Raw genomic sequence first — 24,538 nt, 5'->3', positions numbered from 1 at the left:
ATCTGTTACTAATATGTAGCAAATACAGGGTATGTTTTACTTCATTTTTTAGTTTCTTTTTCCCACCTTTATTTTACTTATTCTTTATCTTGTCTATTGAGCCCATGACTTTTCTATTTTATTTTACTTTAGTTCCATTGTTTTTCTTCTTTTGGTTTCGGTTCCTTAGTTTTGTTATTTTTTCTTTTTTGCTGTCAGTGCTTTTTAGCATTTAAAATTCCTTTGAATTTTCTTAGTAATATAGGAATTTGGAAGGTTAGAAAGTTGTTCTAAATTAAGGGTACAGGGTCTTTGTGAAAATTTTTTCAATATATTTCGATGTAGAAATATACAGAGTAAAAGTTTTCTTCTTTTTTTGGTGGGGGGGATCATTTACTAGAGAGAGAGAGTGGGGGAAGGGGGAGAGGGAGAGCGAGTCTTAAGCAGACTCGGCACTGAGCCTGCAGCTTGATCTCATGACCCAGAGAGAGCCAACTGAAAACCAAGGTTGGATGCTTAACTACGCCACCCAGGTGCCCCAGAGTAAAAGTTTTCAGTACTTACCCCTTCCTTCCTCTCCTCAGTCCTAATCCTCTCTTTCAGGGGGATCTTTCAATAACTTTTTCTATGCATTTATATGTTTAGTAAATACAGGAATTTTCAGTTTATGAACTTTCTTAAATACGAACAAGGGTACAACCACACTAAAAGTATTCTAGCTCTGTGTGTGATGATAGTTGTTGTAAAGGAAGGCTTGTGCAATATCACAAGATTTAAGAACAACAACTTTTTGTACCTCCTGCTTCCGCAGATGCATAGCTTCCCTCATCAGCATCCCCTACAAATTACCAAGGTATAGGTTACATTTGTTATAATTTATGAGCCTACACTGATACATCACAATCACCCAAAGTCCATAGTTTACCTTAAGGTTCAGTCTTGCTGGTGTTTATTTTATGGGCAATGTAATATGTAATGACATGTGTCGATCATTATATCATACAGAGTTTTTTTTCTTTCTTTTTTTAAGTTTATTTTTTAGTAATCTCAACACCCTACGTGGGGCTTGAATTCATGACCCCAAGATCAAAAGTTGCATGCTCTTCCAACTGAGCCAACCAGGTGCCTCCCCAGAGTATTTTCTTTTTTCTTCTACTTTTTTTCACATAAAAACATTTTTATTTTTATTATTTTTTAAAATTTATTTTTATTAGCATATAATGTATTATTTGTTTCAGGGGTACAGGTCTGTGACTCATCAGTCTTACACAATTCACATTGCTCACCATAGCACATACCCTCTCAGTGTCCATCATCCAGCCACACCATCCCTCCCACCCCCCTCCACTCCAGCAACCCTCAGTTTGCTTCCTGAGATTATGAGTCTCTTACGATTTTTCTCCTTCTCTGGTTTTGTCTTGTTTCATTTTTTCCTCTCTTCCCCTATGATCGTCTGCCTTGTTTCTCAAATTCCACATATCAGTGAGCTCATATGATAATTGTCTTTCTCTGATTGACTTATTTCACTTAGCATAATACCCTCTAGTTCCATCCACGTCCTTGCAAATGACAAGACCTCTTTTCTTTTTTTGATGGTTACATAATATTCCATTTTGTGTGTGTGTGTGTGTGTACACTACATCTTCTTTCTCCATTCATCTGTTGATGGACATCTGGGCTCTTTCCATAATTTGGCTATTGTGGACATTGCTGCTATAAACATTGGGGTGCGTGTGCCCCTTTGGATCACTACATTTGTATCTTTGGGGTAAATACCCAGTAGTGCAATTGCTGGGTCATAGGGTAGCTCTATTTTCAGCTTTTTGAGGAACCTCCATAGTGTTTCCCAGAGTGGCTGCACCAGCTTGCATTCCCACCAGCAGTATAGGAGGGTTTCCCTTTCTCCGCATCCTCGCCAACATCTGTCGTTTCCTGACTTGTTAATTTTAGCCATTCTGACTGGTGTGAGGTGGTATCTTGTTGTGGTTTTGAGTTGTTATTTCCCTGATTCTGAGTGATGTTGAGTACTTTTTCATGTGTCTGTTGGCCATTTGGATGTCCTCTTTGCCTGTTTTTTGTCTGTTTTTTTTGCCTTTTTCGTTTATGTCTTCTGCCCATTTCTTGATCGGATTATTTGTTCTTTGGGTGTTGAGTTTGATAAGTTCTTTATAGATTTTGGATACTAACCCATTATCTGATAAGTCACTTGCAAATACCTTCTCGCATTCTGTCGGTTGTCTTTCGGTTTTGTTGACTGTTTCCTTTGCTATACGAAAGTTTTTTTATCTTGATGAAGTCCCCTTAGTTCATTTTTGCCCTTGCTTCCCTTGCCTTTGGCGATGTGTCTAGAAAGAAGTTGCTGTGGTTGAGGTCAAAGAGGTTGTGCCTGTGTTCTCTTCAAGGATTTTGATGGAAACCTCTCTCACCTTTAGGTCTTTCATCCATTTTGAGTGTGGTATAAGGAAATGGTCCAGTTTCATTCTTCTGCTTGTGGTTGTCCAATTTTCCCAAGACCATTTGTTGAAGAGACTGTTTTTTCCATTCGACATTCCTGCTTCGTCGAAGATTAGTTGATCATAGAGCTGAGGGTCCATTTCTGGGCTCGCTATTCTGTTCCAATGATTCGTGTGTCTGTTTTTGTGCCAGTACCATACTGTCTTGATGATTACAGCTTTGTAATAAAGCTTGAAGTCTGGAATTGTGATGCCACTAGCTTTGGCTTTCTTTTTCAACATTCCTCTGGCTATTCGGGGTCTTTTCTGGTTGCATACAAATTTTTGGATTATTTGTTCCATTTCTGTGAAAAAAGTTGATTGTATTTTCATAGGGATTGTGTTAAATATGTAGATTGCTCTGGGTAGCATAGACATTTTCACAATATTTGTTCTTCCAACCCATGAGCATGGAATGTTTTTCCATTTCTTTGTGTCTTCCTCAATTTCTTTTATGAGCATTCTGTAGTTTTCTGAGTACAGATTCTTTGCCTCTTTGGTTGGATTTATTCCTGGGTATCTTACGGTTTTGGGTGCAATTGTAAATGGGATCAACTCCTTAATTTCTCTTTCTTCTGTCTGTTGTTGGTGTATAGAAATGCAACTGATTTCTGTGCATTGACTTTATATCCTGCCACTTTACTGAATTCCTGTATGAGTTCTAGCAGTTTTGGGGTGGAGTCTTTTGGGTTTTCCACATAAAATATCATTCTCAATGGCGAAAAACTGAGAGCTTTTTCCCAGAGTATTTTCATTGCCCTAAAAATCCTCTGTTGTCATCCTGTCCATCTCCCTCCCCACCACCACTAGTGCTGACCTTTTTACTGTCTCCATAGTTTTGCTTTTCCAGAATGGCATATAGTTGGAATTGCACAATATGTAGCCTTTATAGATTGGCTTTTTTTTCACTTAGCAATAGGTATTTATGTTTCCTCTGTATCTCTTCATGGCTTTGATAGCTGTTTTTATTCTATATATGTACATGTAATAAATATATATTTCATATTCCATTATCTGAATGTATCACAGTTTATACATTCATCTACTGAAGTACATCTTGGTTGCCTCCAAGTTTTGGCAGTCATGAATAAAGCTGCTGTAAACATCTGTGTACAGGTTTTTGTGTGGACATAAGTTTTTAACTCCTTTGGGTAAATAACCAGAGAGTGTGATTAGTTCTGTAAGAAACCACGACTGTCTTCCAGGGTGGCTGCATAATTTTGTATTCCCTCCAGCATCAGTTGAGAATTTCTGCTGCTCCACATCCTTGCCAGCATTTCGTCCATATTTTGGGTGTTCGAATAGGTGTGTAGTGGTATCTCATTGTTTTAATTTGCATTTCCCCTGTGGCGTATGAAGCGGACCATCTTTTCATATGCTTATTTGCAATCTGTATTTCTTGTTTGGTGAGGTGTCTGTTAAGGTCTTAAGTTCATATTTTGTGTTGTTTGTTTTCTTAATTGTTGAATTTTATGAATTCTTTGTGTATTGTGGGTAACAGTCCTTTATCAGATATGTCTTTTGCAGTATTTTCTCCCAGTCCCTTTTTCCTTCATTCTTACGACATTGTCTTTAGCAGAGCAGTTTTTTATTTTAATGAAGTCCTACTTACCAATTATTTCTTTCATGGAGTGAACCTTTGGTACTATATCTGAAAAGTCATAGCCATACCAAGTTTATCTAGATTTTCCCCTTTATTATCTTCTAGGAGTTTTATACTTTTGTATTTTAAGTTTAGGTCTCTAATCCGTTTTGACTTAATTTTCATGAAGGGTGTTGTAAGGTCTGTGTCTAGATTTTTTTTCCCCGTATGTACGTCTATGGAGAATATTTGTTGAAAAGACTGTGCTCTGTTATATTGCCTTTGCTCTTTTGTCAAAGATCATTTGACTGTATTGTATTTATGGGGGTCTATTTCTGGGCTGTCTGTTCTGTTTCATGGATCTGTTTGTTCTTTGGCTAGTACCATGTTTTGATTACTGTAGTTTTACTGTAAATCTTGAAGCTCGGTAATGTCACTCCTCCATTTTTTTAGTTCTTTGATATCATTTATCACAGCTTTTTGAGTTTTCCTCATATAGTTCTTGCACATATTTTGTTAAATTTACACCTCAGTATTTTGGCTTACTCTGGTGCTAATGTTAAATGGTATTGTGTTTTAAAATTCAAATTCCAGTTGTTCATTGTTGATATATATAAAGTGATTGACTTTTGTGTGTTAACCTTGTATCCTGCAATCTTGCTATAATTACTTATTCTCGGAATTTGACATTTCTTTCAGATTCTCTACATGGGTGTCATTTGTGAACAAAGTTTTGTTTTTTCATTCTCAATTTGTACACCTTTTCTTATTGCAGTAGGTAGAAGTAGTATAATATTGAAAAGGAGTGGTAAGAGGGGATATCCTTGACTTGTACCTGTTGTTACTGAGAAAGCTTTGAGTTTCTCACCATTAAATATGATGTTAGCTGTAAAGTTTTTTGTAAATATTATCAAGTTGAGAAAGTTCCACTCTATTCCTAGTTTATAGAGTGTTTTTATTGTGAATGTGTTTTGGGGTTTGTGAAGTGGTTTTTCTGCATCTATTGGTATGATTGTATGGTTTTTCTTATAGCCTGTTGTTGTGATTGGTACATTAATTGTGATTTTTGAACATTGAATCAGCATGTATACCCAGGATAAATTCCACTTGTCATGGTGTACAATTGACCCTTGAACAACACAGATTTGAATAGCACAGGTCCACTTATACATTTTTGACAAATACAGTACAGTAATGTAAATGTGTTTTCTCTTCCTTATGATCTTGTTGGTATTTTCTTTTCTCTAGCTTACTTTATTGTAAGAATACAGTATTACTACGTGTAACATACAGCATATGTGTTAATAGTTTGTGTTATCAGTAAGGCTTCTGGTCAGTAGTGGGCTATTAGTACTTAAGTTTTTGGGGAATCAAAAGTTACATGCAGATTTCCAACTGTATAGGGCATCAGCACCCCGACCCCCTTGTTGTTCAAGGGTTAACTGTATAATTCTTTCCATTCATTGTTGGAGTAAATTTGCTAATATTTTTTTTGAGGATTTTTGCATACGTGTTCATGAGAGATACTGGTCTGTACTTGTCATTTGTTTGTCTGGTTTTGGTATTAGGGTAATACTGGCCTCATAGAATGAGTTAGGAAATACTTCTTGCTTTGCTTCTACCTTACAAAAGAGATTGTAAGCAGTAGAGAGTTGGTATAATTTCTTCCTTAAATGTTTGGTAGAATTCATCATTGATACTATCTGGGGCCGGTGCTTTTTGTTTTGTAAAGTTATTATTGATTCAATTTCCTTAATACATATAGTCCTATTCAGATAGTCTATCTTTGTTGAATTTTGACAGATTGTGTCTTTCAAGGAATCAATTCACTTCATCTAGGTTATCAAATTTTTGAGCATAGAGTTCTTTGCAATATTACTTTATCTTTTTTTAATGTCCATGGGATTAGTGGAGATGGGTCTTTCATTTCTGATATTTAGTAATTTGTGTCTTCTCTCTTTTTCCTTAACCTGTCTAGAGTTTATCAATTTATTGATTGTTTCAAAAAACCAATTTTTGGTTTAGTTGGCTTTTCTGCTTATTTCTTGTTTTCAATTTCATTTATTTCAGTTTTATTGTTTTCAGTTTCACTGCTTCAACTTTTAAATTACTTTCCTTTTCCTTTGTATATAATTTGTTCTTTTTCTGGTTTCATAGGTGGAATCTTAGATTATTAATTTTGACTTTTTTCTAATATATGCATTCAACACAAAGCTCCCTCAAAGCACTATTTTTATCACCTCCTGCAAATTTTGATGTTGTCTTTTCGTTTTCATTTAGTTCAAAATATTTTAAGATTTCTATTAATATGTCTTCTTTGACCTATGTGTTATTTAGAAGTGTGTTGTTTAATCTCCAGGTGTTTTGAGGTTTTCCAGCTATCTTCCTGTCATTGATTTCTAGTTTACTTTTATTTATTTTTTAAAGATTTTGTTTTTAAGTAATCTCTACATCCAGTGTGGGGCGTGAACTCACAAACCCGAGATCAAGAGTTGCATGCTTTACCAACTGAGCCATCCGGGTGCCCCTGATTTCCAGTGTAATTCCATTGTGGTCTGCAAGTATACTTTTTATGATTCCTGTTCTTTTGAATTTGTATGATTCCTGATCTTTTGAATTTGTGTTTTATGGCCCCAATTATGGTCTAGTGAATGTTCTATTTGAGCTTGAGAAGAGTGTATTATTCTCCTGCTGTTGGATGAAGTAGTCTATAGATGTACATTAGATCCAGTTTGGTGTTTGCTGATCAGTCCATCTATGTCTGTCTGCCAGATCTCTCAAATAGTGGTAGAGGGATGTTGAAGTCGGACTATGGTAATGGATTCATCTCTTTCTCAAAGTTACATTATTACTGCTTCATGTGTTTTGAAACTCCGTGTTTTTTCCCTTAAGATTTGTCTGTTTAGGGGCGCCTGGGTGGCACAGCGGTTGGGCGTCTGCCTTCGGCTCAAGGCGTGATCCCGGCGTTATGGGATCGAGCCCCACATGGGGCTCCTCCGCTATGGGCCTGCTTCTTCCTCTCCCACTCCCCCTGCTTGTGTTCCCTCTCTCGCTGGCTGTCTCTATCTCTGTCGAATAAATAAATAAAATCTTAAAAAAAAAAAAGATTTGTCTGTTTATTTATTTTTGAGGGGGGAGGGGCAGAGGGAGAGAGAATCTTTTTTTTTTTAAGATTTTATTTATTAGAGAGAGAGAGCGCGCACGCTTGAGCAGGGGGAGGGGCAGAGGGAGAGGGAGAAACAGACTCCCCCTGAGCGGGGAATGTGACATGGGGCTCCCAGCCCAGAACCCTGAGATCTTGACCTGAGCCAAGGGCAGCCACTTAATTGACTGAGCCACCCAGGTGCCCTGAGAGAGAGAGAATCTTAAGCAGACTCCCCGTTGAGTACGGGCCTGACATGGGGTCGATCTCACAACCCTGAGATCATGATGTAAGACGATATCAAGAGTTGGATGCTTAACTGACTGAGCCACCCAGACACCCCTGAACTCCGTTGTTATGAGAACAAGAGAGAGTGGGGGGAGGGGCAGAGGGGGAGAGAGAATCCTTAAAATGTGGGGCTCTATCTTAGGACGCTGAGATCATGACAGCTGAGATCATGACAGCCGAAATCAAGAGTCAGACACTTAACTTACTGAGCCACCCAGGCACCCTCTTTTGGCTGTCCTTGAATAATGCTGCCATGAAATGGGTGTGCAGATTATTCGAGACCCTGCTTTTTGAGCATATAGTCGGAAGTGGAATTGCTTGATCACATTGTAATTCCATTTTCAATTTTTTGATGAGCAACATACTGTTTTCCATTGTGGCTGCATTCCCACCAGCAATGCACAAGGCCCCGATTTCTCCACATCCATGCCAACGCTTGTTATTTTCAGTTTTTTTGATAGTAGCCATCCCAGTAGGTCTGTGTATCTCATTGTGGTTTTGATTTGCATTTCCCTAATTATAGTTATGTAATGATGTTGAGCATCTTTTTATGTGCTTGTTGGCCATTCGTATATCTTGTGGAGAAATACCTATTTAAGTACTTTACCCATTTTTTAATTGGGTTTGTTTTTTGTTGATTTTAAGAGTTCTTTTATATATCCTGGATATTAATCACTTGTCATTTATATGACTTGTAAATAATTTCTTCCATTCCGTAGGTTGCCTTTTACTCTGTTGATTGTGTTCTTTGATGCACAGGAATTTTACACTTTGATGTAGTTCCAGTGTATTTTTATTTATGTTGGTGTCATATCCGAGAAATCATTGCCAAATCCAGTTGTCATGAAGCTTTTAAGTTTTCTTAGTTTTATAGTTTTTCCATCTGCTTTACTGTTAATGTGTCTTTGTCTTTATATTTAAAGTGAGTTTCTTTTAGATAGCATATAGTTGGACCTTTTTCTTTATCCACTCCAATAATATCTGTCTTGTTATATTTAGATTGTTGACATTTAAAATTATTGTTGATTATTGTTGATATATTTGGATTAATGTCTGCCTTTTTATTTTTCACTGTATTTTTTTTAAGATTTTATTTATTCATTTGAGAGAGAGAGAGAGAGCACAAACAGGGGGAGAGGGAGAAGCAGACTCCCCGCTGGGCTGGGAGCCCAATATGGGGCTTAATCCCAGGACCTTGAAATCATGACCCAAACCAAACGCAGATGCTTAACCATCCCGAGCCACCCAGGTGCCCCTTTTTTCTTTATTTTATTTGTTGCTCTTATTCTTTCTCTTTTTTGTCTTACACTCTTTTTCTGCCTTAACTTGTTTTATTGAACATTTTATATGATTCCATTTTTTTTCTTAGCACATTATTTGTGCTTTTTCTTTTTCTTTTTTTTTTTTTTTTAGTAGTTGCCTTTGAATTTGCCATATATAGTTTACAGGTACTCTTGGTAATAACGCTATACTACTTCACAGGTAGTGTGAGTACTTTGTAGCAAAATTCACATTTCCTCCCTCCTGTCTATTATAACGTTTGTCATTCGCTTCACTTATCCATAAGGTAAAATCACCAGATACTTTGTTGTTGTTATTGCTTTGAACATACTCTTATCTGTTAGATCAATTAAGAATAAGAAAAATCAGGGGCGCCTGGGTGACTCAGTCTGATAAATATCCCACTCTTGATTTTGGCTCAGGTCATGATCTCAGTGTTGTGGGATTGAGCCTCACATCAGACTCTGTCCTGGGCGTGGAGCCTGCTTGGGACTTGCTGTCCCTCTGCCCTTCCCCCACTGTCTCCCCCCTACTCCCACTTCCCGCCCAATTCTCCTCCCAAAAAAGGATAAGAAAGATCGAAGATTTTATTTTACCTTTATTTTTTCTCTAATGCTCTTTCTTTATGTAAATTCTGAGTTTCTGATCTATATCACTTTCCTGCTTCCTGAAGAATTTCTTTTAACATTTCTTGCAAGATATGTCTGCTGACAACAGATGTCCTACTTTTATTTAAGAAGTCTTTATTTATCTTTCATATCTGAAGGATAATTTTGCTGCATATAGGTTTTAGGTTGATAGGGCTTTTTGCTTTCAACACTTTGTTTTTGTTATTATTCTTTTAAAGTAATCTCCACATCCAACATGAGGCTTGAACCCATCACCCTGAGATCAAGAGTCACATGCTCCACAGACTAAGCCACCCAGGCTTCTGCTTTTAACACTTTAAATATTATATTCCATTTTCTTTCATGATTTCTGAAGAGAAGCCCAATTTAATTTTTATCTTTGCTCCTTAATAGTCAAGGTTTGTTTTTTCTTCTGATTTCTTTCAAGCTTTTCTCTTTGTGTTTGGTTTTCTTCAGTTTGAATATGATATGCCTAGCTATGGATTTTTTGGGATTGATCCTATTCTTTATTCTCTGAATTTCTTGGATCTGTGATTTAGTTTCTGTCATTAATTTAGGAAAATTCTTAGTCATTATTGCTTCCGATATTTCTTCTTTTCCTTTTTTCTTTTTCTGGTATTCCTATTAGTTGTATGTTATTCTATTAGTTGTATGAGATTCTATTTTATCTTTTTCATTTGTTTTGCCTTTGCATTTAAGATTTTGGAGTTTCTGTTGACATTTTTTTTCTAGCTCACGGATTCATTTTTTGTTTGTGTTCACTTCCTAACGAGCCCATCAAAGGCATTTTTATATGTTACAGTTTTTTTAAAAGATTATTTCTAGCATGTTCTTTTAATTTCTTGTTAGAGTTTCCATCTCTTTGCTAACATTACCCATTTGATTTGGATGTTGTCAGCTTTTTCCATAATGGCACTTAGCATATTAATTGTAGTTTAAAATTTTTAATCTAATTCTAGCATTTCTGCCATCTGAGTCTTTTTCTGTAGTTTTGTTTTTTGGTATGCCTTATAAATTTTTTCTTGAAAGCCAAAGTCACAAATGATGTACTGGGTAAAAATAACTGAGGTAAATAGGCCTTCGGTGTGAGACTTTATGTCTATCTGTCCAGGGATACTGTTTGCTGTAGCTATAGATATCAGAGTCTAAAAACTCCTCTTATGCTCTTGTTTTTGTCTTCCCTGTTGCCCCTGCGGCTAATTAGAGACATCTTTTTTTTTTTTTTTTTTTAAGATTTTATTTATTTATTTGATAGAGAACGAACAGGAGAGGAAGGGTAGAGGGAGAGGGAGAACAGATTTCCCACCAATCAGGGAACCTGATATAGGGCTCAATCTTGGGATCCCAGGGTCATTGACCTGAGCCAAAAGCAGATGCTTAACCGAATGAGCCACCCAGTGCCCCTAGGGACATCTTCTTAAGTCAGGTCTGAGACATGGCAGTTCTTTGAGTTAGTTGTAATCCCCAGTTATTATACAGGAGCCTTAGTGATGTGGTGGTTGGGGGAGGGGAAACAGTCTATAGTCTCAGTCTTTTTTTTTTTTTTTTAAGATTTTATTTATTTGTCAGAGAGCGTGCACAAGCCGGGGGAGTGGCAGGCAGGTGGAGAAGCAGGCTCCCTGCTGAGCAAGGAGCCCCATTGTGGGACTCAATCACAGGATCCTGGGACCATGACTTGAGCTGAAGGCAGACGCTTAACCGACTGAGCCACGCAGGTGTCTGTGGGTCTCAGTCTTTTGGGGAGTCTACCCCCCCAAGCTGTGACCTTCAAAAGTGCTTTTCATCCCCCCCCCCCTTTTGATGATACTGGAAGAATGGAGGGGTTTGGTATAGGGTATTTCCCTTCCCTCAAGTTGGTTAGATCTATTTTAAGACCTAGTTGGTTAGGCTCTGGTGAAAAATGTCTCTTGAGGGCAGGCCTTGTTAAGAAAAACCGAATACCCTAGGTGTATTTCAAAATGGCTTCTTTCCCCTTCCTCCTGCCAGGAGCATGAGGGCATTTTCATCTGATCTTCACTGTGAAAACCTGGTAGGGAACCTGGAGGTAAAAACTCAACAAAAGCGGGAAGGCCCCTTGAGAGTTTTTCACTCTCAAATTCATCCCGACTGTGCCTCCAACAGTTTGTCAATCAATTATAGTTTAGGTTTTCCTTCCTGGGTTCATGCTTTTGAGCTTTTGCCCTGGTAAGTTTGAGTCTTATTTTCTGCCCATCAACTCTCCACCATTTTGAGGGCAGCAGTTTGCCCTGTGGCTTCAATTCTCTGATGGATTTAAGAGGAGTTGTTGATTTTCAGTTTGTTTAGCTTTTTTCTTCTGTGGACAGGAGTGATGATTTTTAAGTTTTTACATGTTGGGTTGGAAACCAGAAGTACACTCATTTATTTTTGTTCGTAGTAGTCTATTAAATTGCACTGTAATTCTTGTAGACATCCCTCAGTTAATGTATACTTAAATTAATGTTTTTCATTATATTTAATGCATCAGTGATTTCCGTTATGGTTATATATTTTTTCCTACTTGTAATGAAATTATTTCCTTAGGTAGTTTCTAGGAGTGGTAATACCGGGTTAAAGAGTGTGACAAATTTTATGGTGTTAATACCTTTTGCTGTATTGGCTTTAAAGGGGCTTCTGAGTTTTATTGGTATTCCTTCAGCCTTACCAGTATTGGACATTAAGAATTTTGCCAGTTTAGAAAATGTAAAATGTAATATGAGATTACTTTGCACGTGGTTGTCCAACTGGTCTAGTACCGTTTTTGTTGAAAATAATTGTTTTTTCCTCCCGTCAGGTTACTCCTTTGTCAAAGATAAGTTTGACTGTATGAGTATGGGCCTATTTCTGAGCTCCCTATTCTGTTCCATTGGTCTGTGTGTCTTTTCTCTTACCACTACCATGCTGTTGATTTTAGCAGCTTTATGATAGCCCCATCAGAAGTGGAAAAAATGGAAAAGGAATGACTTTTAAGAATAATTTTCAGACAGCACCGTGGTCTTCCATCTATCCCAGATCCATAGTTCTTAGTGTGGTGGTTTTTTTAAGATTTCATTTATTTATTTGAGAGAGAAAAAGAGCACACAAGCGGGGGAAGGGCAAAGGGAGAGGGACATGCAGACTCCCTGCTGAGTGAGGACCCTGATTCGGGTCTCAATTCCAGGACACCAGGATCAAGACCTGAGCTGAAGGCAGATGCTTAACCGACTGAACCACCCAGTCTCCCCCATTGTTCTTAGTTTTACTACCCTAAAGGAATCACTATTACCAGTTTCTTTTTCTTTTTTTAAAGATTTTATTTATTTATTTGACAGAGACAGCCAGTGAGAGAGGGAACACAAGCAGTGGGAGTGGGAGAGGAAGAAGCAGTCTTCCCAGTGGAGCAGGGAGCCCGATGCAGGGCTCCATCCCAGGACTCTGGGATCACGCCCTGAGCCGAAGGCAGACACTTAACGACTGAGCCACCCAGGCGCCCCTAAATGTGAAGAAAATAACTATTTTGCTTATTTTTTCTTTATGCGGTCTTAAGAGTGATATATGTAAAGTCTAAAGTTTGAGTAAGTGTAAAATAAAAAAATTCTAGGGGTGCCTGGGTGGCTCAGTTGGTTAAGCATCCACCTCAGGTCATGATTTCAGGGTTGTGAGATTGAGCCCCACATTGGCTTGTGCTGGGTGTGGAGCCTGCTTAAGACTCTCTCTCTCTGCCCCTGCCCCCTTTAAAAAAATCTAAATGACAAAATATTGTGTTATAGTATAAGTAAAGGTTTTTTTTGTTTTTTTTTTTTTTCTTACTGGCATACAACAGGGCATCCTATAATTGATGGTATCTTAGAGTCAGTGAAATTAAATCTGTATGTTTGGCTCAGGAGTCATTTTTGAAACTTGGCTTCACTAATTATTAGCTGCGTAAACTCTTTGTATCTCAGATTCTTTATTGGTAAATGCATAAGATTGTTAGAAGGGTCAAATGAGTTATTACATATAAATCAGAATACTACTTATAAGGTGTTATATAAGTATTAGCTATTATTTTTACTGTCTGCCAGCAATATTAGCTACTCTCTCCTTAAAACATTTTTCTTCCTTTGGTGCCAGTGATAACAGACTCTCTTGGTTTTTCTTGTCTTGCTCATCATCATATCTTCAGCGCAGATCACTCCTGAATTTTAGACTATGAACCATGTTCTTGGCCCTTTGGATTTTCATATATAACTCTTCTCTCAACATGTCCAAGTCAGAGTTTTATTTTCCCCTTTCCCAGACTCTGACCTCTCACTTTCTTGTTTCCTTATCTTAGTTTTTTATTGCACTATCATCCAGTCAGTAGAAAAGCAGACTATAAGAGTGATCCTTGTTCCCTCTTTAAGAGATCATACACTTTTAGAGGGACATGCAGACTCCTTCCTAGAAGTTTTACCTCATCTCTCTCTCTTTTTAAAAAAAATATTTTTATTTATTTATTTTAGAGATAGCATGGGTACAGGAGGGAGCACCAGCAGGGGAAGGAGCAGAGGGAGAGGAGCAGGCCAACTCCAAGCTGAGCAGGGACACTGATGTGGAGCTAATTTTGAGATCATGACAGCAGTCGGATGCTCAACTGACTGAGCCACCCAGGCACCCCTCTTATCTCTCTTAATTCATTTCTTTCTTTTCATCCAAGTGGACTTTCTTTCTTTCTTTCTTTCTTTTTTTTTTTTCCAAAATGGACTTTCTAATTACTGTCACTGATTCCTAACCTTTCTCTCTGTATCTGCTTTAATCTACCTCCAGGCATTTTTCCTCGCTATAGCGGTTTGTTCTTTAGAAGACTCAAATCTGATTGTCAAATCACAGCTTTAAATGTTTCTCATTGTTCTTCTTGACCCTGCATAATCTGGCTCCTGCCTACTTTCCCTGCTTCAGTTTCTGCTCCTTTATTTTGTGTGTATTCTAGGCACATTGGTGGTATTTCAATTCTTAAATATGCCAGGTCCAGTTTTGTTCTGTTTTGCAGAGGGCGGACTTTCTGCCTGAAATGCCATCATTGGCATCATTCATAAATCTTTTAAAGGTAGTTTCCTCAGAGAAGCTTCTTTACTCTCAGGATATTCTGTATTTCATTTAAAAATTGTATAATTGTTTAATACTTTAGAATGAAAGCTCTATATATGCGGATAGGGTGGGTTAGAGAACATTTCTGGCTGATCATTTTACTACTCAGTACCTATTTGCCTTATGAATAGTGAGTACTCAGTAAATATTCATGGGATTAATATGTTCAGGACTTTATTCTGCATTATATATTGTGTGAAGTATGATGACAGAAATCCGGAAAGTAAAATTTTAATGACAGACTGTTGCTGTAATTGGAAAGGCTGTTATTTCCTGGTTCTCTGTAGCTACACTTGTCCAGTATTATAGCCACTAGCTACATGTGACTTTTTTTCAAGTTTTTAAAAACTTCGACTAATGTACAAATCAGTGGTTATTAGTATATTCACAAAGTTGTGCAAGTGTTATCACTAATTCCAAAACATTTCATCTCCTTAAAAATAATCCTTGTATCTATTAGCAGATCCTTCTCATCTCTTCCTTCCCTCTCCTCTCTTAACAACCTATAATTTACTTTCTGTATCTGTGGATTTGACTAGCACATGTGACTTTTGAACACTTGAAATGTGGGCAGTCCAAATTGAAATGTGCATGTGATTTGTCAATTAAATACTGGGTTTCGAAGACATTGGTTTTTTAAAAAATGAAAATATCTCAGAAATTTTGATTACATGTTAAAATGATAATTTGATATATAGGAGAGAAATTATTAATTTTTCTACTTCCTTCACTTTTTAATGTGATTACTAGAAAATTTTAAAGTACGTTTGTGGTTTACTTTTTTTTTTTTTTTTTTAAGATTTTATTTATTTATTTTTGCAAGGCAGAGGGAGAAGCAGACTCTCCACTGAGCAGAGAGCCTGATGTGGGACTCAATCCCAGGATCCTGGGATCACGACCCAAGCTGAAGGCAAGATGTTTAACCGACTGCGCCCGCCCAAGGGCCCTGTGGCTTACATTATTATATATCTGTTGGAGAGCACTGATCTAGAACTTGTATTTAGTAAGGGTCATAAATGTCCCCATGGCTTCAGTTCCCTTCTGGTCTCTTAGTTTCCATGTCAGCTTGCTTTTGGTATGTGACATGCCTCAAGCTTCAGAATTGTTTTTACTTATTAACTGCTTGGAAAGTGAATGTCTTTCTTATTTGAGGGGCCTTAGAATCGTAGGGGGGAAAAGGTCATTCATATTAAATTAGGGGGAAATAATGGCAACTCTTAAGCCTTTTAAAAAGCCTCATTTCCAACAAATTAGGAAGAATTGAATTTCACATTTATTTGCATGATACTGGTGAACAGTGCCCCTAAATTTTGGTAGTTGTGATTTGACTAGGAAACAAACTAAGTCTTTATAGCATATGAGAATGATCTATAACTTTAGGGATAATTTAGAGTTATAGTTGTCTATCTGAAATTTATATTGAAATTTTGTTTTAGAATAAAATTTCCAGAATAAATACAAGTGAGAGTAGTGTGACAAGTGGGCCTTAAAAAAATATAAAATATTTGCTTTAGGTGGAAGTTTTCTGCTCCTACATCATTGTCAGAAGTCAACATAGTACAATATTAAGTGACTGCTATACATTCAGCATTTACTTTGTGGCAGGCATTGTTTTATATATTGTGTTAATTCATTAAATTCCCCCAAGAACTGTATGTAGTAAGTACTGTTAACAATTCCCAGTTGACAGAGGTTGAAACTGAGGTTCAGAGTGGTTAATTAACTTGCTTGAGGTCACATGTTAGTTTAAACAGGTTAAATAACAATGTACTTAGAGCTTTTATGATAAAATCAGTTTTTAGTTTTTCTCGCTAGAATGTAAGCTCCAAGTGGGCAGATACTTAGTTTTGTTCACTAACACTTGAGATTTCTTTCTGGCATATAGTAGACTCCAGGAATTATTTGGACGAATTTTGTGTTAATGTTATCAATTCACCAAGAGACTTGGCCTTGGAAATCTATTAGAATTGCTTTTAAATTCAGTACTATTGATTATTAGCAGTAATGCTGGTTTACCACATTCAGATAAGATTTAACATTATATGCTATTTTGCATACATTTTTATGCTTTAATAGTTCATTTTAAAAATGTTTACTAGGAACTGTAGCTTCTATTCATCTCTTTTCCTTTTGTGTGGTAGAAACACATTGGAGCCACAAAGGAACATCAGAAAAACCAGGACTACCAGAAGTCCCAATGTGTGTTTAGTTGAGTTGGGAAAAGAAAGTATAGAAAAGCAGTTTTGCTGAGGTCCTCACAAAAAATGTAGCACAGTGGTAACACAATTCTGCAGGGTTTCATCCAAAAGCCTTAGCGTTCCTGGTCATTAAAATGAATAACACATTGTTTTGTTATTTTTAGAAATAACATTTCCATTTTTATTTTTTATTTTTTATTTTTTATTTTTTTAAAGATTTTATTTATTTATTTGACAGAGATAGAGACAGCCAGCGAGAGAGGGAACACAAGCAGGGGGAGTGGGAGAGGAAGAAGCAGGCTCATAGTGGAAGAGCCTGATGTGGGGCTCGATCCCACAATGCCGGGATCACGCCCTGAGCCGAAGGCAGACGCTTAACCGCTGTGCCACCCAGGCGCCCCAACATTTCCATTTTTAGACTGGAAACAGACCTGTGAAATAAATTTTATATAGTAGGACTTTGAAATCAAAGGTTTTTGTAATTAATGTAATTAGGGGAAGGGTAGCTATGCTACTCCTTTCCAGAATATTCTCATTTAAATTTGAGGTATGTATTCTCATTTTAGAGTAATAAAATTGAGAGATATTAAATGACTTACCTAAATTAATGCCACAAATAAGTGGCAGAACTTGGATTCAACTCTCATCTGTCTGACTTCAAAGGCCATACTTTTCAAAATACTGTTATCTTTTGCCATTTTCTGTATCTTCCTTACAGTTCTTGAGTGGGATTTTAAATTAGTTGTTGGGGGGACTTGGATCTGAATTTTGGATTGTGGAGTAACTGGACATTGAACTGTGGAGATAATAAAGGATAATTGTTGCGTGATGGAAAAATTAAGCTGTGAAAAATCTGTCTTTAACTTTCCATTTTCTTTTTATCTTTGGTTATCTGCAGATAAAGACTCTACTCTATCTAGACCATATAGGATGCTTCTTTATAATGGATTCATCATGGTGATTGTATTTTTTTTTAGCTAATTATTTAGTACATTTTTTCATACACTAATAGTATGCCTTCTGTAGAGGAGGAAAATAAGATACATTTTTCTCTAATTATAATTTGTGGGTAATGAGGACAGAAATAAGGACAGGAATACTAATAAAATCAGTAATTGTTTACTTAGCATTTTACTAACTTGAGAATTGGGGGCAATCTGGAAGGCAGCTTCTCTAATTTCTGTTATCTCCTCTTTTCCTCCCCAAAACTTTAATCATGTCCTTTAGTATCCTGACATTTTAAGGTTATTTACTTCTTTTTGGAAAAGGGGGTATTGTGGGAAACTCGAATGAACTTTGAAAGCATTGATGATTTGCAAGATCTGATTACTCTTGTTTTACTTAGAACTTGCAGGAGAATTGGAAGGCTTATAGTTCTACTTGCAGCTTCTTAAATTGGTCAGTGAAAGTGTGGTGCCTTTGATTTTCATTTTAACATTATTCATTCCTGTGCATACTGGACAAAGTATTTTATCATGGGTAAAATTGTATATTTCTTCCACCGCAAATACCAAGGATGATAATGATTTTTTTAGGGCACAGGAAGAAGTTTCCCATGTGTATATTTGTAATTAATTTTAATTTTGGGGTAAAATTAACTTCAGAAAAATATGAAATACATTAATCCCAAAGGTAAAATAAAAAAGGTTATGAAACAAACCTACTAATTAGAATGTTTTATAAAATGCATAGTTTTTAAATCTTATGTTATTAAAAAGATAAGATTAATTAGAAGTCATATGAAATCTTTAAAATTTGGGTTTTAAGTTATATATTTTTTCAGTACTTAACATTCTGTATTAATACGAACTGCTTAGTATAGAAAAAGAGTAAAATTGGTATCTGCTTGTTGGAGGTTGGGGGAGGAAGCCATGGACCTTAAAACAGTAATTCTTACATTGTTCATCCAGTAAACAAGTGTAAGAAGGTAGGTTTGAAAGCAAAAAATTTACTCTTGAAATCTTGCAAGGCTTTCTTTTGTAAGAGTGGATATGTTGTGTTACTTAGGTAAAAATATGAAATTCTAACCAAAAAAAATGAAAACATAATGTGTACACTAAGGATTTATGTTTTTAACAATTGAGAAAAAGCGAAGGTTTACCGTATTAGGAATTTAGACTTAGACCAGTAAGATGTTAGTGTAGATTACAAAATTTAAGTGGAGAGCTCGTTTGCAGATAGGTACTTTTGAACATTAATGTGAATCCCCCTGGAGGGTTTTCTGAATCATTTAAAGTCACCGTTGACTCAGAACGGATTGAGAAATTGAAATGATACTATAGATGTGAAAGGACTTTGAGAAATGTAACGTGCAAAATAAATAGATGTAGATAAATTTAAAATAACAGTCTGTTTTGAAGAGTAGGTGGTTGCCACTGACGTAAACTAAGCAGTTTAGCTTAGTTTAAACTAAGCAGTTTAGCTTAGTTTAAACTAAGCAGTTTAGCTTAGTTTAAACTAAGCAGTTTAGCTTAGTTTAAACTAAGCAGTTTAAAACAAATTGAAGAAGGCATTAGATGATTCTAGTGAGGCATTTTAGTCTTCAAGAATTTTCATGGAAAGGGAAATAAATTAGCTATATGCTTAGAGTTTTCACCATCTGGGTGGATGGAATACTATTTCAGTTAACCTAAACATCTAGAGTTGTTGTGGTTAGTTTAAGTGAGAGTTTATACCCTACATGGCTTTTAATGACCCTGAGTTTTCTGTTCATATGGATAGAACCCATGTAACCTGTGGGTGTAGTATAGCAGCATTCATCTACAGATGAATAATAGACTTATCACTTTGGACGTAACATACATGAAGTTGGCAAATATAAAATAGGTGTTTGCTATTTTTCTCTAAACATTCTAGTAAAGTTAACAAGCCATTGTACTGTTGTTCAAAGTGGTGTTATTTCGTTAAAAACAATGAAGTGAAAATTTGTTAGTGTTTTGGTTTTAAATATTCTTAAAATTGGCTAATTAAATCCTAGAAAAGCACACGCTATTAGTTTTACTAGAGCAGATAATCAAGTTTATTAAAGAGGGGGTTACAAAATTTTTTATAGATAATATTTTAAAAATAGGCTTTTTTCTTGCTGATATAACTAACATTTATTTTCTGTTTATTTTTAAGACGAGCAAAAATCAAATTAAAGTAGATCTTGTAGATGAGAATTTTACAGAATTAAGAGGAGAAATAGCAGGACCTCCAGACACACCATATGAAGGCAAGTACTTTTTTCTGTATCAAAATATTGTGCGTATGAGAACTTATCTGAAACATTAAATCAGAATAATCTTAAGCATCTATAAACTACATGGAAGGTTAACTTCATTTGGCTTAGGGTATTACAGCATTTAAATAATAAATTTAGATATTTATATAGACTGATTTTCCTTACTAAATTTTAGCTAATTTTTTTCTTTCCCCAACACAGATTTATCAGAGCCAAGTTAAAATTGTATAGGTTAAAATTTAACAGTAGAAAACACCTAGCATGTTAAGCCTCTAATATATGGACTATAGATGCTCAATTACCCTTCATATGGTATCTATAACAAATCTTGCCTTGAATTTCTGACTGATAAATTTTTTTTTTTAAAGCTCCTCTCCTCTGTTTGTCATTAAGTATTTCATTCATTCATATGTCTTCACACAGGCTGTATTCCAAATATTTAATTTTCTTTATTCAGGAAAGGTTTGAGTGATTGTTTCAAGATAAGAGGAAAGAAAGGAGGCAACTTTGCTGAACTTTGTGTTCACAAACTAAGTCTGTAGCTACTTTAGACTATGGAATTGGGTGGCAAGATAAAGAAGCATTTAGCTTTTTATTTCTTCATTAGGCAAATCTTCCATAATGAATATTATTGTAAATTTAGGTTATGTAACAAAACCAAGGTTCTTGCATATAATAGGCATTCAAATACATGCTTAGTAAAAATCATAACAATTTGTAGTAGTAGTAGTAGCATTTATTGAGTTCTTACTTTTAGAGCTTTACATGTATTTTCTCATTATCCTTACAACAAATCTTCTGAGGTAAGTAGTTATCACTGTTTCATAGAATGAGGAAACTGAGGCTCAGAGAAATTAAGTACCTTGTTTAAGGTCACACGTCTGAGTGGCACAGCTGGGATTTGAGTCCTAATAGCCTTTGACTTCAAAGCCAGTGTTTCTAATTTCTTTCTCCTTTTGAGTAAATGAGGATTGACTGAATATTAGAAGTGGTGGTTATGTCTACTTTGAATGAGGTGGTTTTATAATTCCTTTATGAACAGTTAACCCAAAGTCATCAGAAAAATCCAATATTCTAGAATATTTTTGTTTTCATATAAATTTTTTAAAGACGCTAGAATGTCTTTATCATATCCTACTAAATCTTGATAAAATTTTATTTCCTGTTTTATAGTTCATATGAGCCATTTCTTGACATTATTTAGTTTTGTATTGTTTATTGAGTGCCTCCTATATATGCCACACCTTGTCTGGATGCTTTCATGGATGCTGTTCAGTTAGTCCTTTTGACAATCATTAGATGGAAAAAAGATCTTTAGTAAAAATCAAGTTCTTGTCTTAATAGTAGTTATTGTATGGAAATGATACATTAGCTTCTTCTTAAAGGCAGGCATTATACATATTCATTCTTGAATCTTTTTTAGGTTATTTAGGTGTATTTTTAAAAGACAGTATGGCAGTAGCATTATCATTCTAGAACTCTTCCAGCAAACTGATATTTATAAACTGTGAGGCACCTCCTGAACTAAGTTAGATAGGCAGAATGTTCATTACCTTCTTATTTAAGAGTTTGTTTCTGCTGCCACTAAATGAAATATTAATGTTTAATAATACTAGTTTTTGTTTTGATAAGACTAGTTTTAAAATGCTTTTTGGGTATAAATTGTGTCCTTTTTATCATAAAACTATTGAAGAGAAGTTCATTTTATTTAGGAAAAGCACTATTCAAGGACATAAACTAAGATACATTTTGGAAACATGAACATGAGAAGTATTTTGATAGTATTTATTGCAGGGCTCTTGCTAGTTTTTGAGAGTTTTTTTTTTTTTCAATCTCAATAAGTAAGGCAAGTGTTTCTATGTGGAATGTTAAACTGTTTATAATCATTAACTAATGAGGAAGCTTTTATGTTGTGTTAAAAGTAATCAGATTGAAAAGTAGAATACCCATGGAAAAATTAACCATATTGTACGTGCTACTTAACTCCATTTTCCTCTTTTGCTGTAATAGTGGCAAAGGAACAGTTAAGTTCTTGAGCCTTTCTTCCTAAGAATTGTTTTGAATTTATGGAATAATTGTTGATATTTTTAAAAATCTCATCCCTTCCCCATCTTCTTTTTAGATGAAGTTAAAATTAAAGATTATAAATTTTTAATATTAAAAGCTCTTCTTTAAGAAGAAATCATTTATAGTGAAAACTTATGAATAATATAGTTATCGTAAAGCTTGCTTAGTTGTGTTGCTCTGATGTATATATATGTATCAAATAATGCTATGATTAATATTATGGTGGTTATATATTGAAAGCTGTCAGATAATAAGGCAAGACAGAGCATATTAATAGTGTGTGGAGTAAAAATAGAATTGGGGGAACTCTAGGGTCCAGCATTATTTATATAGTATTTTTCTGGGCTCTCACACTGCTCCTAAGAAATTTTTTTGGACATTCAAGAAGGAAGAACTTTATATGAAAGATTATAGAGTCAGTAATCTAGAATTTATCAGAATAAATCTTCCCAGTAGGATTCTTAGGAAGGAAAAAAAACCCACATATTTCTCAGGCCAAATTTATTATACTTATATTTGAAGCTGGCATTTATAACTCTAAACAAAAACACGTCTATCTATAAACACAGAATTTTCTCAGGTACTCTTCTCTTACCTATCTTATTTGTTTCTTTTGTTTTGACTATTTTCCTTTATATTGATTTCACTGTTGCCGTATGCTCTGTGATTCAGGCATCTAGTTCAACTCATGCATCAGGGACACCATTAAAAAGAATTAGCAAGAAAAGAAGAATTGGGACCAGAAAGGGCTTGAAGAAAGTGGTACCAAGTGAATTGCTCTTTTGTTTTTCTCCCAGATCCACATTCATCTATTCCTAACAATGGAGGGAGGTGGATTTGAGAGAATCCAGGATATACTGAGAATTGAATTATGAAATTTTGAAGTTAATAATACTGTGCATAGTTTTTATTTTATTTTACTTTTATTATGGAAAGTTTTAGCTATATACAGAACACAAATGGTATAATGAATCTTTGGTGTACTTATCATCCGGCTTTAATAAATATCAACTTAGGGCCAGTCTTTGATCTGATCCATCCCTTCATTATTTTGAAGCAAATCCTAGGCATAGTTTCATATGTAAGTATTTCAGTTGTACAGTTTTATCTGTTACATTTTGGAATAGTGTGTATTCTATGTTAATGGATCATAAAATCTTAGGATTGGAAGGTTCCTTGAAGTTAGGATTCAAATCCACCCTCTTCCCCAGTGGAAGACTTCCCCCTTCAGAGTTTCCTGCACAGCAGTTACCTTCCCCTTGACTTACCCACTTACGGAAAGCTAGATAAACTTTTTAAAATACGTATTTCGCTGCTAGTTGCTCAGGATGACTTCAAAACAGAATACTGCATTCTGTTTACACATTACTGGTTAGAACAACCTCTTTGTAAGGTGTTTCCTTTTGTATACCTATTGAGAGGAAGAGAATAGTTTTTTATCTTTATGCCTATCTGTTATTGTTGAATTTTATTTTTAAAATTTTAACAAGAAGTGTTGGCCTTTCATTTAGGGCGCAAGTTAAAAGTTTGGGGAATTTTGGAATTGAGGGAACCAGCTAGAAGTAGATTTTTTCAGTTTATGACATAACCATATGTCCTTTTTCCTCTGTACCATCTATACCTTATACCTCCTTGCCTTTTCCCTTTTTATTCTTTCCATATTTTCTGTTATTTAGCAACTCTTTTCAGTGTGGGCTAGAGGAAACAAGGAGACGTGACCTGTATTACCTAACTGACCCAATGAAGCATTGGATTATCTTTGGATTTAATGTATTCATCTATCTCTAGCTGTTATTCACCGATAAACTAATATAGTTGTGTAAAATGGCTATTTTATATGTTTTAAATAACCTTTCAATTAACTAGTGTTTTTATTATTTCCTTTTTGGGTTTCACCTTTAAAATGAATTTGTTGTAATTGAATATGAAATAGTACATGTTTTGAAAAGTTATGTCATTATATTTGGCTTCAGATATTTGAAGTGAGCAGCATTCTTAACTTTCTGTTTCCCCCGTTTTTTAGGAGGAAGATATCAGCTAGAGATAAAAATACCAGAAACATATCCATTTAATCCCCCTAAGGTATTGTAAGCATATTTTTTGTGCATGAACTTCTAAATTTTTTTCCCATTTAATTTATATTTTAGTGCTTATTAGGATTACAGCTTTTTGAGTTGTCTGTATAAATTTAGTATGAACAAGATTTCAGGTAATGGCAGATGGTTTGCTTCTGGAATTAGAATGAAAAGCAAGCTTACTCAGAGGCAGCTAGTAATGGCTGTAGACAGGAATAGGATTTTCATCTGACAGTGGCTTAAATTCTAGGTCTGGAAAAATTTGCAATGTTCCCAAATTTAGAGAACCCTTATGCAGATTCTTACTTGTCTCAAAGAAGTATGTTTTGGGTGGGTTTTTTTTTTTTTTTTTTGGAAGAGTATATTCTGAATTCATTCAGTAGTCTTTTGAGTACTATGTGCCAGTGTAGCAATAAATAAGACTTATACTGTCCTTGCTTTCATGGAGCTCACATTCTAGCAAAAAACAAAATTATGAACAAATAATTGCAACTGAT

The 24,538-nt window shown here is 35.4% G+C and overlaps 1 protein-coding gene across 1 annotated transcript in view; it reads left to right on the top strand.

Annotated features, from left to right (window-relative positions):
- Window positions 1–24,538, top strand: part of UBE2K (ubiquitin conjugating enzyme E2 K) — a 72,525-nt gene that overhangs the window by 21,589 nt on the left and 26,398 nt on the right. Inside the window, exons 2-3 of the mRNA XM_045815827.2 lie at window positions 19,797–19,890; window positions 23,990–24,048. Of these exons, the coding sequence (XP_045671783.1) occupies window positions 19,797–19,890; window positions 23,990–24,048 (153 nt within the window). The remainder of the gene's footprint in view (window positions 1–19,796; window positions 19,891–23,989; window positions 24,049–24,538) is intronic.

The sequence above is a fragment of the Ursus americanus genome, chromosome 8, assembly GCF_024610735.1.
Source record: "Ursus americanus isolate L20-20 chromosome 8, mUrsAme1.1.p, whole genome shotgun sequence".
Taxonomy (NCBI): domain Eukaryota; kingdom Metazoa; phylum Chordata; class Mammalia; order Carnivora; family Ursidae; genus Ursus; species Ursus americanus.
Note: the sequence above shows the minus strand (reverse complement) of the source record. Positions and strands in the feature narration are given on the sequence as shown.